We start from the raw sequence: 16714 nt of genomic DNA, 5'->3' as shown, positions 1-16714 counted from the left end.
TAAAGGGTTCCTTTTGGGTCTTCCCTAATAAGAATAATGTATTTATGCACATTATATATAGCGCATACATGATTATGCACCCATCAGCTGCCAACACATATACTATCTCTCTCATTCTCTTGATCACACTTACATTTGTGACTACTTACTTCCACGTGCTCAAAAGAGATGGGAAGAAGTCCTTGTTGTTCTAAAGAAGGTTTGAACAAAGGAGCATGGACAGCTCTGGAAGATAAAATTCTGACAGAATACATTAACATCCATGGCGAAGGAAAATGGAGACACCTGCCCAAAAGAGCAGGTGATGATGATGAATGCATGCATGTATATATATATGGATCCACTTACACAGTTTCATATGCATCATTGCTTGATTCGGTTGGAATAACTTGGAAAGTTGAATTGGTTAATTTCAACTTACATCTATATATAGCAGCTTTCTAATGTGGAAATCATGCAGGTCTTAAGAGATGCGGAAAAAGTTGCAGACTGAGATGGTTGAATTATCTCAGGCCTGGCATCAAGAGAGGTAACATCACTAATGATGAAGAGGAGCTCATTATACGGCTTCACAATCTTCTTGGAAACAGGTATATATCAAACTTCTATAAGGCACAAGAACTAAACATATTTGTTCGACATCCAACATCCATCAGAGATTATCCACTTCTTAATATGAATACTAGTTCACTCATAATATGTTGTTGTCTCACGTACGAATTCAACACTCAGAGATTATTTACTTTGAAAACCACGAGTATAGGAAAATTTGTTATTTACATGTATTGATTTGAAAAAGGTTATATAACAGAAGTGTTGCATTGATTTTAGGTGGTCTTTGATTGCTGGAAGGCTTCCGGGACGAACAGACAATGAAATCAAGAATTATTGGAACACCAACATAGGAAGGAAACTTCAAAATGGCACCCCAGGATGCTCCATTACAAATGGTGGTGCAGGAAGCACTTTAAACACAGTTCAGCATGATGAAAACGTTAAGAACCAAGAATGGCACTACGATAAGGGTTCGTGTCTTGTTCAGACTAAAGCAACAAGGTGGACTAAGGTCACAGTCACTAACGAAATTAGTCAACACAATGAAAACAGTAAGACCAATAATGTTGGTGATCATAGCAAAATGAAGGCTTTTCTAGTGTCTCCGTCTTCAGAGAGTAACAATGACCCAGTGTTGAATTTCATGGAAAATCTTGAGATGGATGGCAATTTCTTCTCGGAGCTAATGAATATGGATTTGCCTGAATCATCTTGTCAAGGAAATAATATACTTGAAGATAATGATAACCATTGTTCGGTGGATAAAGGGTATTTATCTCCAAAGTCATCCAGTGATACCACTCACTTTCCTTGGGGTGATTCACTATATGACCCAAATTTTGATTTTCTACCAGTGACAACTTTTATGGAGTCCGGATTTGATTGGCTATGAACCAATAAAAGAAAGTAAGAAAGCTATAGACTGAGTTCAGCGTGTTTGGAATATTACTTCATTATTTTTAAGACAGTGTTTTTGGCTGAAATAGGCTTCTTCTGATTGTAACATAGACAATATTTGCATGCAGATGTAAATGTTTCTTATCATTGACATTAATTCGATCACGTTACACCTCTTTGAATAAAACTTGATCTAGTTTCAATGCTTTCTTTTACATCAAGTTTCAAATCCTCTTTGTGACAAATAAATGAGAATAGTAAAAGAAACATATCTATAGAGGAAGAAAAATAAGTGTAAGAATAAGTGCATTACAATGTGATGATAGAAAAAAAGATAATGGTTAGTGTTGATGATGAGATATTTGAAAAGATGAAGTACTTATATATGGTATATCATGAAATAAATAGTTTCTGCTTAGTGTAGTTAAAAACACAATTTTTGTCCATTCCTTTTGTTCTCCATGCATTGGAATTCGCTAACTTGCACAGAATGATACATGGAGAACAAAAGAACATTAAAAGGTGATATATTAATAAATTGGGTAATAGTTATTATCGTCATGAAAATAACTGGGGTTTTTAATTAGAATAAAAATGAATATGATGAAGGAATGTCATTGGCCAGTATCTGTTTGGAAAAGATATTTCTTTCGTGCAAGGGATTACAGAAAAGCTTTTTATGAAACCATCGACAAGCAAAAGGTAATTACGGATTTGGAGTCTTGTTTTTTCTAATTATTAGCTACAAACTCAGATGTTCATGGAAAGGAACACGAAAGTACTGAAAATCTCTATAATTTGCAAAGGAATGAGATGAACAACTACAGCAGAGAGTTAGGCAGCATGAGAACAAATTCACTGGAAGTTGAACGTGCATATAGGTCGTGGCATATGTACAAACACTTACTGTTCATTCATGAAATAATTCACCTGCTTTCCCATTCAAGAGACATTCCATTCCACAAATGAATGATTCCACTGTAAGAATCTTGAGTAACGTTACGGTGCCAAACCAATACTTTAGCAGTAATTGATGATGTTTCGATCAACAAGTGAATTCATCTAACTCATTCAGTACCATATATACAAAATTAGATTGAATCATATTCATCTATTTAATTCTATAATCAATAATAATTCATCTATTTTTTTAAAATCTAATATCAATATATAATTCAGATCAAAATTAATTCAATCATTTTTTCACCTTTAAACCATTCTTAAATTTACTTTTTTTTTCACAATTGTTTTTTCACTTTTTTGAAAATATTGTTTTTATGGATGAATGGGATATTCATCCGCGATAATTTTTTAATAGATGATTGAACTATAATTTTATTAAATAAATCATATTTAATCATATTATTTACTTAAATTTTTAATAAATCAAAATGAATTAATGAATTTTCTTTTACCAATAAAATTTATCTTGTCAACTTCAAATAACATTAATAGTTAACTAATTAATTTTATTATTTTTGTCCAACCATTCATAACAACTATCATCAGTCACCACAAACAATCACCATCACTTAAAAATGAAAAAGAAGTCATCGCACTCTGCACCATATTTAAGGATATTGTTGAAATTAAAAAAAAAATACACAAAGGATCAAGAAGAATATATGAAAGTGCATGAAGAATTTCCAACTTTTTAAATCCGTCAATCCCTATTGTCCTACGGACGGCACAAGGTAGAATGTTTATTTTTTAAACTTTTAAAAAAGAATTTTATGTTTTTGGAATTAAAATTATTGGTGATCAATATTTTATATAGAACTTTATTTACATTAATTTTTTTATATATTATTTCATTTATTGAAATATTTTTGATATTTATTTTGTTTTGTTAGACATTAAACATTCTTTTACTGGAATATTAAAGTTTGATTTAATTTTATTGATTATACTTACATTTTTATTGTCCAAAAAATAGATCTAAACACAACAAAATAAATTACAAAAAAAATTAAAAAAGTTAAAAGGTGGTAGATCAACCCGTCAACCTACCTTGTAATGAAACATATTACTAATTTCGGTTTGTATAACCTTAACAAACCAGTCTCTTTTGACTCAATCCGCTTTTGACAGGTTAGTGACAGATCGAGCAAAACACACACTAAACTGACATTTTTGTCATAGTGATATGATAATATTTTATTAAATATGTATATCTTAAGTTTATTTTTTAGTATTTTTTTTTACATATTAATGAAAAACGTTTATAAGAGTGATAATACTTTAATTGTTTATTATAAAATTTTTTATTTCATAATTTTTGGAGTAGTTCTTCAAATACAGAAAATATAATAAATTGATGATTATTTTAAGAAAATGGTGAAGTGAATACTTTAGAGTCGATTTTAAGTATTTTAAACGCGGCAATATACTAAATGTTGAAAGCAAAATATTGATTACATTTTTATTTTTATATGTAATAAATATACTTTCTCAATAAAACTTACCCTTTGATACTTCAGATAAACTTATGGTTTGATGTTAACAAAAGTGTATTTTTTAAGAAAAAAAATGATTTCATTAACACTTTATACATTTTTAGAGTAGGATATAAATTTGAAATAAAATTATAAACAAAATTTAATAATTTGACTATTTAATAACTATTAAATATATATTTATAACAAAGTTTTACACATGGATTTTTTTTTTTCAGAAAAAGTGGTAAAGCGAATCTATACACAGAATAACCGTTTCATCATTCAACAGAAGAATATTTTAAATAATTTAATTTGTACTTTTTTAATTAACAACAAATGTGATTCCTTTATATATTCTCAATAACATTTAGCGTCTTGTCTAAATTACATTTATTTAACTTATTTTAATTATAAATGATGGATAATAAATAACCCTTGACTACTTGATTTTAACTCGAACTATAGTGATTTTATCCATCTCCATTCTCATTCATTCGATATCCAAATTATTTTATTAATAAAGTTTACGTCAATGTAGGATTATTTTTAAATTCAAATTTTAAACTTTATTATGTACATTTATTTACTGCATCAGCAAGTTGCTACTTTTTTCTAAATAACTCCTTTGATTATATCTTCTAGCTTGCTATCTGTTAGATGCTTAAAAAAACAGAAGGTCCGACTAATAATATAATCGTAAATGTAGTTATGGATAAAAATGAAAATTAATAAATATTAGTAATTATATTGGTATAGACAAAAAAAAAATGGTTTAGATAGTATTGGGAAAACGGACCAGATAGTAATAATTGTCTTTAAATCTCCCGGTCCTTTTTTTTAATGGTTGTTCCCTCTTAAATCTTTCATTCCTTTAGATTTCAATTATTCAATTCTTAGTTCCTTATTATTTGATCATCGAAAGTAAATATGTAAAAGGTTCTTCAATTATCAAGTAAGTATTCTATATTGAAAATATATAGTGTAAAACTGATGAAAACTCATAACTTACTCATTTGTACAAAACTTTATTTATAGTGTTTAGTAGTGAGTTATTTAATTCATAGATCTTATTTGACACATATCTTTAATGAATCAGTGTTAACTGATTTATCAAGATATCCGAAATTTGACGAGATGCGATCCATATTTATAAAGAGATTATCCTGATTTATTGGATATTTTCTTATTTGTCATTTATTATCAATTTATCATTTATTGTGGTTGATTACTCGGTTAATTGGTCAATGAAACTAAATAATATATTCTATTTTGTCTATATTTTGTGTCGATCGATATGATAATAATTATCAAGCCTATAAATAGAAATACTTTGTAATTTATGTGAAAAATATTACATAAATCATGTATGCTTTTTCTAATGTCTTGGTTACATTTATTTTAAATAAACTATTATATCATATGTTCGACACAAATGGTATAAATATTTAGTTTAAAATTTAAATGTAGTAAAATTAAAATATAACAGAATCAAAATTTAAATATACCTAAATTTTATTTCAATAAAAAAGTATCTCAATAATATATGCCTAAAAAAAGGTAAAAATGAGAGAGAGCGTTCTGAATTTGCAATGTGTATCCTTCAGAAACTACCAACGGTAACAATGGCGCTTACTTTCAAAACCCTCTTCCTCCTGCTACTCGCAATTCTCTCTATTCTCCTTTTCTAGGACACAACAGCAACATCATCAACAACAACCTTAAAGTCATGATTGATGGTCAACAACAACCTCCTTCTCTCCGATTCCGGTCGTCAACCGTTTCTTCCGAGACTACTACATGTCCAGATTCTTTCGGGTTACTTCACTCCTACAAGCACCTAGGTTTCCTCCCCCTTCTTCCTCGTTCCTTCTTCCTCACTGTTTTTCCCTTGCGCTAGACTAATCGGTAACGCTCTGTATAAGCATTACCATATCAATTAGGATCAGTCTTGGCGATCTTGTGCTGGGTACTCATGGCAGATTCCACACGAAGCGCGGTGGCAACGAAAGACTTGGAGGACCGCGTTTGTTCTCGCCTAGAATCGTGGCTTATGGAATTGGTTGGTTTTCTCCAAAGACTTGAGCGATTCACTTAAAGATCAATTTCAAGAATTCAAAAAGAAACATGCTGATGACAGTCGCGGTTATTCTGGGAGTGTTCAGTCCAGAGGGGAGAGCCATCCCTCTTCTTCTTCTTCTTCTTCTTATTCTTGCGGCACTCGATTAGCAAGAATTGATTTTCTGAGTTTTTTCTGGAGAAAACATCCGTCAGTGGCTTTTCCAATGCGAGAACTACTTCTTTATTGACAACACTATGTGCGTGTGCAACTCGCGATTATACATCTTGAAGGGCTTGCGTTGGAGTGGCATACTGCCTTTGGTGATATATTGAAGAGAATACACACAGTTGTTGATGGCGAGGTTTGGTGATGTATGAGATGATCCAATGCCTGGTCACCCTGCGTCAGAAGACAACCGTTCCTGAGTATCACCAGCAGTTTGCTTCCATTGTTACTCGTTTGCACCTAAGTAAATCATACATGTTGAGTTGTTTTTGGCATTACCATATCACTGCGGTTCTGCTGCACTTGCCGTTGGATCAAACGAGGCATGAACAATTTGGTTGGGTTGGTGATTTTGAGAAATATTGGACTTCTTCCATGGAGGGGTTAAATGTGGTGCCAGAAAGCAGGTTAGTGGTTGGTAGCTTTAGTCTTTCACATTCATCCTTAGTTTTGAATAGGATCATATTATCGTTAATAATGTAATTTAGTTCTTGTACATATGGACTAACTTGCATTTGGATTATAACATAAAGGAACTAAATTCGTATTTCAACAACAACACACACAAGCTCATTTGAACCAAGAGATGACTGTGAAAGATGAGACTAAATTGCATTTTAATGATATCTTACAATGACTCGTATGAAATAGAAGATGAATGTAAAATATGAAAGCTGCTTTCAGGATTTTATTTTAATTTCTTTAAGCTTAGGGACTAACTTGGAATCACACTACACTTTCATATGACCAAATAGACCATTCTGCCGAATGTGTACATTTATCATTGTCTTTCTTAAAGTGTGTGACTGAGTATAATTTTTCCATAGTTCCCTTAATAAATTGTTTGGTATATTTATACAACAAACCTTAGATGCAGATTGTGTTTGGAGGCGCATATCCATACAGCTCTGAAGAGTCTCACCGAAGCAAACTATTAGTTGCTTTTAGTGTATTTTTTTGGTGATGTTTTGCTGAGATCTGGATCACTGATGGTAATTTAAACACGCATGCAGTTCCTTTAGTGTTTTTATGCTGCCTGTAATCAGTATCTATCACCTTTAATCTGGATACTAAATATTTATATTAAAGATCAACATTGATTTCCAAGACGATACTTGAATTTCTGATTGGTGTGCAGCACCAAAAGCAACTAAGGAACTACGTATAAGTTTTTTGCTCATATTTATATTAGGCCATGATGTTTTTCTATATAATGACGAGGAAGATTGGAGCATATAATTCTATATTGTTTTGTTGTGTTTGTAAGGTCCTTCACTCTCTTTTATTCAAATAATGGACTGAAGTTTCATTCTTACTCTGTTGCTGAGTTATAAATCTTTGAAGTTTTGGAGAGTGAAAATAGTATTCTAAACATTTAGGAAAATTTTGCATTCAATGGTTATGTTTTGCTGTGTTGATAGTTTTATGCTGTTTAGTTTGTGTAGGCGATTGTCAGTGTTCATGCTTTCATTATTCATGTTGTTAAACTTTCTGTTCCATAATTATTAGAGGCTCGGTGCCTTGGGCTGAGAGGAGACATCTCCATAGCTTGAAGTTCATGCTCTTACAAATTCTCCTATTGATTTTATTGGAATGGATCTCTTATTCTCCATCATCCCAGGTTTTGGAAACTAATATGATCTGAACCTGGGCCTTCAATCCATCAATGAAATATATTTCCGTTTGGAAGTTATGCATGCCTCAGAGAATGTGGTAAACCATTATGCTGTAGAGTTTAGGTATCACCCCATTACTTCAACTGACTATTTTGTTGTTTGTTTGTCCCTTTTTCTGACTTTGAAGTCTATATGCTTTAATTGATTAGTTTCTTTTTTATAGTATTTGTATACTGCATCTTGTGAATTTAAGCTACTTCCAGTTGCTGGTTAATACTTTAGTGTCATTTTAATACTATCCTTTTTTTATGTTCCATCCGTGAATGTAATCAACTTTGCTGGTTGCATGTTAATATTTGACTTATTTGTTTTTCGGTATTTTCAAAGATATGTTTTGGTTTATTGAGAATGATTTTAATCTTACGCTTGATTATTGGTATTGTGAGAAGGGAAGGGAAAAAATCCAAATTACAAAATTCAATCTATAATTATCTATATGTATATTAGTTTTAATCTATTTAAATAGATTTATTTTAAATCTAAATTTATATTTTTAGATTTTAAATTCAATCCATTTAAATGAATATGAACTAGATATAGATTGGATACATTTTTGGATTATCCAAATTGTATTTTGGAATGGATTTTGACTTGGTCCGATCAAAGTTAAGCCAAGACAATCCAGTCGATTTCGAGCCGAGCGGGTTCGGGCCGAGCAAGCCCGGGCTGATGCCGAGTCCTCAGGCCCGCATCGATGTCGAGCAGAATGGGCCAGGCCAATGTCTAGCTGAGCAAGCCCGGGCAGATGTCAAGCCGAACGGGCTCGGGCCGATGCCGACTCGAACGAGCTCGGGGTGATGTTGAATCATCCAGGCCTGGGCCATTGTCAAGTCGTTTGGGTTCGGGCTGATATGGAGTCGTCCGAGCTCGAGCTGATGTCGAGTACTCCGGGCCCTGGCCGATTTTGAACCGAACGGGCCCGGTCAATGTCGAGTCGTCCGAGCCAATGTTGAGTCGATCGGGCTTGGGCCGATGTCAAGACGAATGGGCACGGGTCGATGTCGAGTGGAGCGGGCCCGAGTCGATGATAGGTCGATTGGGCTATGGCCGATGTCGAACCGAACGGGCCCGAACCGATGTCGAGTCCCCCGATCCCAGGTTGATGTGAAGTCTCCCAGGCTCGGGCCGATGTCGAGTCTATTGGGCCCAGGCCAATGTCGGGCCGAGCCAACCTGAGCCAAAGTTGAGTCTCCAGGGGCTGGGCTGATGTCGAGCCGAACGGTCCTGGGCCAATGTTGAGTGGAGCGGGCTTAGGTCTATGTCGAGTCAACTGGGCCCTGGCCAATTCGAGCCGAGCGGGCTTGAGCTGATGTCGAGTTGTCCAGACCCATGTCATTGTCAAGTCGTACGGGCCTACACCGAAGTCCTTTCGTCTGGGCCTAGACCGATGTCGAGTCGTTCGAGCCTGGACAGATGTCGAGTCACCCAGGTTCGGGTCGATGTCGAGTCGTCCGGGCTCGAGCCGATGTCGAGTGGAGCAGGCCCGGGCTGATGTTGAGTCGTCTAGGCCCATGCCGATGTTGAGTCGTCTGGTCCTGGACCCATGTTGAATCGTCCGACCCGACTGATGTCAAGCCGAGCGTGGCCGGGCCGATGTTGAGTCGAACGGGCTCGGGCTGATGTTGAATCATTCAGGCCCGGGCCATTGTCGAGTCGTTTGGGCATGGGCCGATGTTGAGTCATTCGAGTTCGGGCTGATATAGAGTCATCCGTGCCCGGGCCCGGGCCGATTTCGAACCGAGTTGGTTCGCGTTCAGGTTGAGTCGGCTTAGGCTCGGTTCGAGCCAAGTTAGTCGAGTCCCCCAGGCCCGGGCCGATGTCGAGCCGAACGGGCCCGGTTCAATGTTGAGTCTCTCGGGCCGATGTCGAGTTGATTGGGCCAGGGTCAATGTCGAGTCTCCCAGGCTCTGGTCGATATCCAGTGGAGCGGGCTCGAGTCGATTGGGCTCGAATCGATGTTGAGTCACCCGGGCCCGGGCCGATGTCGAGCCGAATGGGCCCAGGCCGATGTCGAGTCTCCCGGGCCTGGGTCTATGTCGAGTCGACTGTGCCCTAACCAATGTCGAGCCGAGTGGGCCCGAGCTGATGTCAAGCCGAGCGAGCCTGAGCCGATGTTGAGTCGTCTGGGCCCAGGCCATTGTCGAGTCATATGGGCCCAGACCGATGTCGAGTCGTCCGGGCTTGGATCAATGTCGAGTCGTTTGGGCACGGACCGATGTCGAGTCGTCCGGGCCTAGACAGATGTCGAGTTGTATGGGTTTGGGCCGATGTCGAGTCGTTTGGGGTCGAGCCGATGTTGAGTGGAGCGGGACCGGGTCGATGTCGAGTCGATTGGGCCTTGGCTAATGTCTAGCCGAGTGGGCCCGAGCCGATGTCGAGTCGATTGGGCCCGAGTTGATGTAAAGTTGAGCGGGCCCGGGCCGATGTCAAGTCGAACGGGCTCGGGATGATGTTGAATCATCCAGGCCCGGGCCATTGTTGAGTCGTCTGGGCCCGGGCGATGTTGATTCGTCTGGGCTCGGGCTGATGTCGAGTCGTCTGGGCCCAGGTCCGGGCCGATTTCGAACCGAGTTCGTTCGCGTTCAGGTTGAGTCAGCTTAGGTCTGTTTCGAGCCAAGTTAGTCTGTGTCCATATCAAAATAGATTTAATGTAATTGACAAAGTGGATTAATCTAGTTAACAAAATGGATTGAATCTAGATGTAATCCACTTTAAATAGATTTAAAAAAGATTCATTGAAATTTGATCTAGTTAAAATGGATATGGATTTTAAATCCAATCCATTTATTTGGATTTAGATTGGATTTTTAAAAATCCAATCCATAACCACCCCAAGGTAGCAGGTAGTAGGCAGCAGATAACAAGTAGAAGTTAACAGGTAGCAGGTAACATGTCACATATAGTAGGTAGTATGTTACAGGTAACAAGTAACAGAAAACAAATAACATGTAACAGGTAGTAGGTTGCAGGTAGCATGTAATAGGTAGTAACATGTAACAAGTAACAGATAAAAGGTAAGAGCTAGTAGGTAATAGGTAGCACATAACAGGTAGCTGGTAACAAGTAACATGTTGCATGTAGGAGGTAACATGTAGCAGGTAACATGTAGCATGTAACAGGTAGTAGGTACCAGGTAACAGGTAGTAGGTACCAGGTAACAGGTATCAAGTAACAGGTAACAGGTTGCAGGTAATAGGTAGAAGTTAACAGGTAGTAGGTAACAAGTAACAGGTATTAAGTAAGAGGTAACATGTATCAAGTAACAGGTAGCAGGTATTAAGTAACGGGTAGCAGGTGTCAGGTAACAAGTTTCAGGTAACAGGTAGCAAGTAGAAGTTAACATTATCATATAACAATGTAAGAAGTCACAGGTAATAGGTAACAGGTAGTAGGTAAGAGGTAGCAGATATTAGGTAGTAGGTAGCAGGTAGCAAGTAATAGGTAACAAGTAGAAGTTAATAAGTGGCAGGTAACATGTTACAGGTAATAGGTAGAAGTTAACATGTAGCAGGTAGCAAGTAACAAGTAACAAGTAGTAGGAAACAGGTGGCAGGTGGCAGGTAGTAGGTAACAAGTAACATGTAGTAGGTAACAAGTAACATGTAATAGGTAACAACTAACATGTAATAAATAACGTGTAAGAGGTAACATGTAACAGGTAGCCGTAGCAAGTAGCAGGTAAAAGTTAACATATAACATGTAACATATAGAAGTTAACATGTAGTAGGTAATATGTCACAGGTAGCAGGTTGCACGTAACCGGTAGAAGTTTATTCATGTGTATTTGCATTTTATTTTATTTTATCATTATCCTATATCCGTCTTTGTTTTTAATTTTTATCACTATCACATGCATATTTCAAATGTATTTTTTTTAATGAAATGAATGGTAATTTTTTAAAAAAAAAACAGATGCATATATCAGATTCTAAGGTGTAGGAATCTACCTAATAATATAATACCTAATAATATAAGAGAAATGAATGCTAATAATATATTGTGAGTGATTTATTTTGGTGAGAATTACAGGTTGCACATAATTGTTGGTAATAGAATCTACCATTTTTGTTCTCTCTTTCTTTTAGGAATAATATTGATGGCACACACGGTTTCTCTTGCACTTATCACACCCTCACAATTGTTTCTCTCTCACACTCACACTGTTGTTATCACACACTCACAATTGTTTCTATCAAATTCTTAGACTCATTCTAAAGGAACTCTAATACCAATTGTTGGAGACAAAACATAAGATAGGTATGAACCACGGTGTTATTGAATTCAAAATACAATATAGACTATATAGTCCTACAATCTCAAAACAAAACAAAGAAAATATCTTTTGCATTCGCTAATTTGATGCATAATGGGTGGTTTCATAAAAATATGCACTACATTTTAACAGACATATCTCTAAAAAAATAGATAAAAAATTAACCACTTATTAAAAACATAAAAAAAACTCTACTTATTTAAATAAATTCAAAATAATAATTCTAATTGATAACACGTAGCAACCATCAATACATCAAATTAAAATCAATGGCGGGCGAATCACCGTCGTCCAAACCCTCACCAATGGACCGTCAATGCCCACCAAGACCAGCAGCACAAACAACAGTTTAACTCTAATTTGTTTTCCTCTGCTAATCGTTTTTGCATCTCATCTTTCGTAATTGATATGAATGGAGTCAAATTGGTAAATTGCACTGTAGCGATTTGGATATAGGTTTATTTTTTTATAAACTCTTGTTAAAGCCCATTTAATGGAAAAAATAATTTAAATTTTTCCATAAGCTAACTTATGCATCTGACCTTTATATAGCATTTCAGACTTCAACACTTCAATTTCTTAGCTTATTATCGCTCGGTTGTCGAGAATAAACCTGTAGAAGGTAATTAACGATCAAGTAAGTACTTTAGATTGAGAGTATATGATGTAAAATTGATAAAAACATGTATCTTACTCATTTGTAGAAGGCTTATTTATAATGTTTGGTAGTTGACTATTTAATTAATGGGTCGTATCTGACGTATATCTTCAATAAACCAGTGTTACCTTATTTATTGAGTATCACCCGGATTTGACGGGTGCAACCCAAATTTGTAGAAAAGTTACGCTGACTTATAAAATGTTTATGGATATTTTTGGATTATCCAAATTGTATTCTCGGATGGATTTTGACTTGACTCGATCAAAGTTAAGTCAAGACAAACCAATCGATGTCTAGTCGAGCGGGCTCAGGCTGATGTCTAACCGAGCAGTCCCGGGCCCATATCGAGCCGAGCGGGCCCGGGCCGTTGTCGAGCTGGGCATTCCCGAGTCGATGTCGACCCGAGCTGGCCCGGGCCGATATCGAGTCGAGCAAGCCCGAGCTGATGTCAAGTCCCCGGGCCCGCATCAATGTTGAGCCAAACAGTCAGGCCAATGTCTAGCTGAGCAATCTCGGGTCGATGTCAAGCCGAACGGGCCCGACCCGATGTCAAGTCGAACGGACCCAGGCTGATGTCGAGTTGAACGGGCTCGGGTTGATGTTGAATCATTCAGGCCCGGGCCATTGTCGAGTCGTCTGGGCCCGGGGCGATATTGAGCCGTCCGAACTCGGGCTGATGTCGAGTCATCCGGGCCCGTGCCCGAGCCGATTTTGAACTGAGTTGGTCTTCGTTCAGGTTTAGTCGGCTTATGCTCGGTTCAAGCCAAGTTAGTCGAGTCTCCCGAGCCCGGGCCAATGTCGAGCCGAACGGGCCCGGGCCTATGTCGGGTGGAGTGGGCTTGGGTCTATGTCGAGTCGACTGGGCCCTGGCCAATTTCGAGTCGTCCAGGCCCGGACCTGAGCCGATGTTGAGTCGTCTAGACCCGGACCGATGTCGAGTCGTCTGGGCTCGAGTCGATGTCAAGTGGAGCGGGCCCGGGTCGATGTCAAGTCGATTAGGCCTTGGCTAATGTCGAGCCGAGCGGGCTCGGGCCGATGTCGAATCATCCAGGCTCTGGCCATTGTCGAGTCGTCCGGGCTGATGTCGAGTCGTCTGGGCCCAGGCCGATGTTGAGTCGTCTGGGCCCGGACCCATGTTGAATCGTCCGGGCCCGGGTCGATGTCGAGTCGATTAGGCCCGGACTGATGTCAAGTCGAGCGGGCCCGAGCTGATGTCGAGTCAAACGGGCTCGGACTGATGTTGAATCATCCAGACCCGGGCCATTGTCGAGTCGTCTGAGCTCGGACCGATGTTGAGTCGTCCACTTTAAATGGATTTAAAAAATATCCATTTAAATTTGATCTAATTAAAATGGATATGGATTTTAAATCCAATCTATTTATTTGGATTTGGATTTAAACCATGACCAACCCTATTGTGCACGAGAGCTGATTCAGTTTGTATTTTATATTGAATCTTTAGGCTGATAACATGTTGAGTTTTATTACTTTTACTAGTTGATGCCTTATTTCCCCTGATAATTTTGACATTGACAGAAGTAAAATGTAGTTGAGCACAAGTTATTGTTGTCTTGCTTGGGAATCTCATATTGTTCTAGTCTACATCTCTGTAATGTTTTTGTTTTGTTTGGTGTGTTTAAAAGGATATATAGCAGGGAAGATTACCCTCCCCGAACACCAACAGTACCTGAATTCCACCAACTTTGGAATCCAAGAGAAGTTTCGCTGTGATAAACCTGATTCAACCAAAAGATGCATTGAATCTATCTCAAGGAACATAGCTCCCAGAACTCATGTTGTATTACAAATTTAGGTCTTAATTCCTGAACATGTCCATCCTCACATGATTTTCTTCATTTTGTGACACATGGGTTCTGATAATTTATACTATTAAATTATTTTTTTTTTCATTCAGATGAGTTCACAACATTCCGAAGTTTCTTGGCCAATGTTGAATTTTGTTTTCAATCAACAATAAGCATTATAGAATACTTGCAAATCCTCTCGAAAAGTTAAAGAAATACTTTCGATTTTTGATACACTCTTACTACTTAAGAGGAAAAGCTAAAGGTCCCTATAGAAAAAACTTAATACCATATATTATAATTAATATTTAATTAAATAACTTACTTTTCTTCGGATAAATTTCAATTTTAAAATATTAACTTACAATATTTTAAATTCTCTTAACCCATTTTTGCATGAATATTCCATTAAAATATAATTTAAATTAAGTGGTGGACTCAATTTCTACCAATATCAATTTTTCACTTCAAAAAATCAGCACCGATTATATAAAGCAGTAATAAAATAAGACAACCTTGCTTAAATACATTCTTTTCCACTATTTCCTTTAGAATACTTAGTTTTTTCTATAGGACCTTCAGCTTTTTCCTCTTAAAGTAGTAAGAGTGTTAATAAATACTTATGACAGGTGCCGTGGAAGTTTGTTATGTAGATTAAGGATGAGAAAGAAAAGTAAGAAATGTGATGGGAAAAATTGGTTCTTGGATAAAAGGGTTTTTCAATTTTGAACAAAATAAGAGATTGTGTATGTTTGTGTTGTGTGTTTGACCCATATTGATTCTTCTCTTCTTAGCATCCCAACAAGATAGATTTAGTACTAGTAAATATGTGCATATAATTCCTAAAATATTATGATCATTGGATAAAGTTAATGAATAATTTTCTATACTTTAAGGAGTATTGGCAATTGGTGAGACATGAGATTTAGTAGTAACAAATAAAGCCACTTCATCATAAGTCGAAATCAAACTCATGGAAGAACAACAAAAGGACTTGTATATTTCAACCGTTCAAATTATACTTATCATCTACTGTTGAAATTATACCTATCATAAAATTCTAACCCCTACAGGTAAAATGTAGCAGGTAACAGATAATAGGTGGCAGGTAGCAGGTAATAAGTAGTAACAGGTAAGAGATAACATGTAACAACTAGAAGATAGCAGATAGCAAGTAACAACTAACAAGTAGCAGGTAACAAGTTGCAGGAAACAGGTAACCGATAGAAGTTAACAGGTAGTAGGTAACATGTAAAAGTTAACAGGTAACAAGTCACAACAAACACGTCACAACTAGCAGGTAGCAGGTAACATGTAAAAGTTAACAGGTAACAAGCCACAACTACCAGGTAGCAGGTAACAGGTTGTAGGTTGCAGGTTGCAAGTAGCAGGTAGCAGGTTGCAAGTTGCAGGTTGCAGGTTGTAGGTAGCAAGTTGCAGGTAGCAGGTTGTAGGTAGCAGGTTGCAGGTAGCATGTTGTAGGTAGCAGGTTGCAGGTAGCAGGTAGCAGGTAGCAGGTAGCAAGTAAAAGGTAGCAGGTAGCAAGTAAAAGGTAGCAGGTAGCAAGTAAAAGGTAGCAGGTAGCATGTAAAAGTTTGCAGGTTGCAAGTAGCAGGTAGCAAGTAGCTGGTAGCCCGTAACAGGTTACAGGTTGTAGGTAGCAGGTTACAGGTAGCACGTAGCAGGTAGAAGTTTGCAGGTTGCAGGTAGCAGGTAACAGGTAGCAGGTAACATGTAACAGGTAGCAGGTAACAGGTAGCAGGTAACATGTAACAAGTAGTAGGTAGCAGGTTGCAGGTAGCAGGTAAAAGTTTGCAGGTAGCAGGTAACAGGTAGCAGGTAGCAGGTAATGTAGCAAGTAGCAGGTTGCAGGTAGCAAGTAAAAATTTGCAGGTTGCAGGTAGCAGGTAGCAGGTAACAGGTAACAGGTAGCAGGTTGGAGGTTGCAAGTAGCAGGTTGCAGGATGCAGGTAACAGGTAGCAGGTTGCAGGTAACAGGTAGCAGTTAACAGGTAGCAGGTAGCAAGTAACAGGTAGCAGGTAACAGGTAGCAGGTAGCAGGTAGCAGGTAACAGGTTGCAGGTAGCAGGTAACAGGTAAAAGTTTGCAGGTTTCAGGTAGCAGG

At 37.5% G+C, this 16714-nt stretch overlaps 1 protein-coding gene across 1 annotated transcript; it reads left to right on the top strand.

The window, feature by feature from the left end:
• On the top strand, positions 1 to 1617 carry LOC137818759 (transcription factor MYB1-like). Its single transcript, XM_068622358.1, has 3 exons — positions 1 to 301; positions 461 to 590; positions 832 to 1617. Exons 1-3 carry the CDS (start codon positions 169 to 171, stop codon positions 1445 to 1447), a joined length of 879 nt encoding a protein of 292 aa, XP_068478459.1. The 5' UTR covers positions 1 to 168; the 3' UTR covers positions 1448 to 1617.
• The last annotated feature ends 15097 nt before the right edge of the window (positions 1618 to 16714 follow it).

The sequence above is a fragment of the Phaseolus vulgaris genome, chromosome 10 (genome assembly GCF_000499845.2).
Source record: "Phaseolus vulgaris cultivar G19833 chromosome 10, P. vulgaris v2.0, whole genome shotgun sequence".
Lineage (NCBI taxonomy): Eukaryota > Viridiplantae > Streptophyta > Magnoliopsida > Fabales > Fabaceae > Phaseolus > Phaseolus vulgaris.
This window is presented reverse-complemented; position numbering and strand designations above follow the sequence as displayed.

What these genes read in the sequence shown, in the direction of transcription:
- LOC137818759 (XM_068622358.1), top strand. Translation starts at nt 169, where the DNA reads ATGGGAAGAAGTCCTTGTTGTTCTAAAGAAGGTTTGAACAAAGGAGCA. An exon ending in ACACCTGCCCAAAAGAGCAG is followed by an intron (nt 302 to 460) that starts GTGATGATGATG and finishes GAAATCATGCAG; the next exon opens with GTCTTAAGAGATGCGGAAAA. An exon ending in CACAATCTTCTTGGAAACAG is followed by an intron (nt 591 to 831) that starts GTATATATCAAA and finishes CATTGATTTTAG; the next exon opens with GTGGTCTTTGATTGCTGGAA.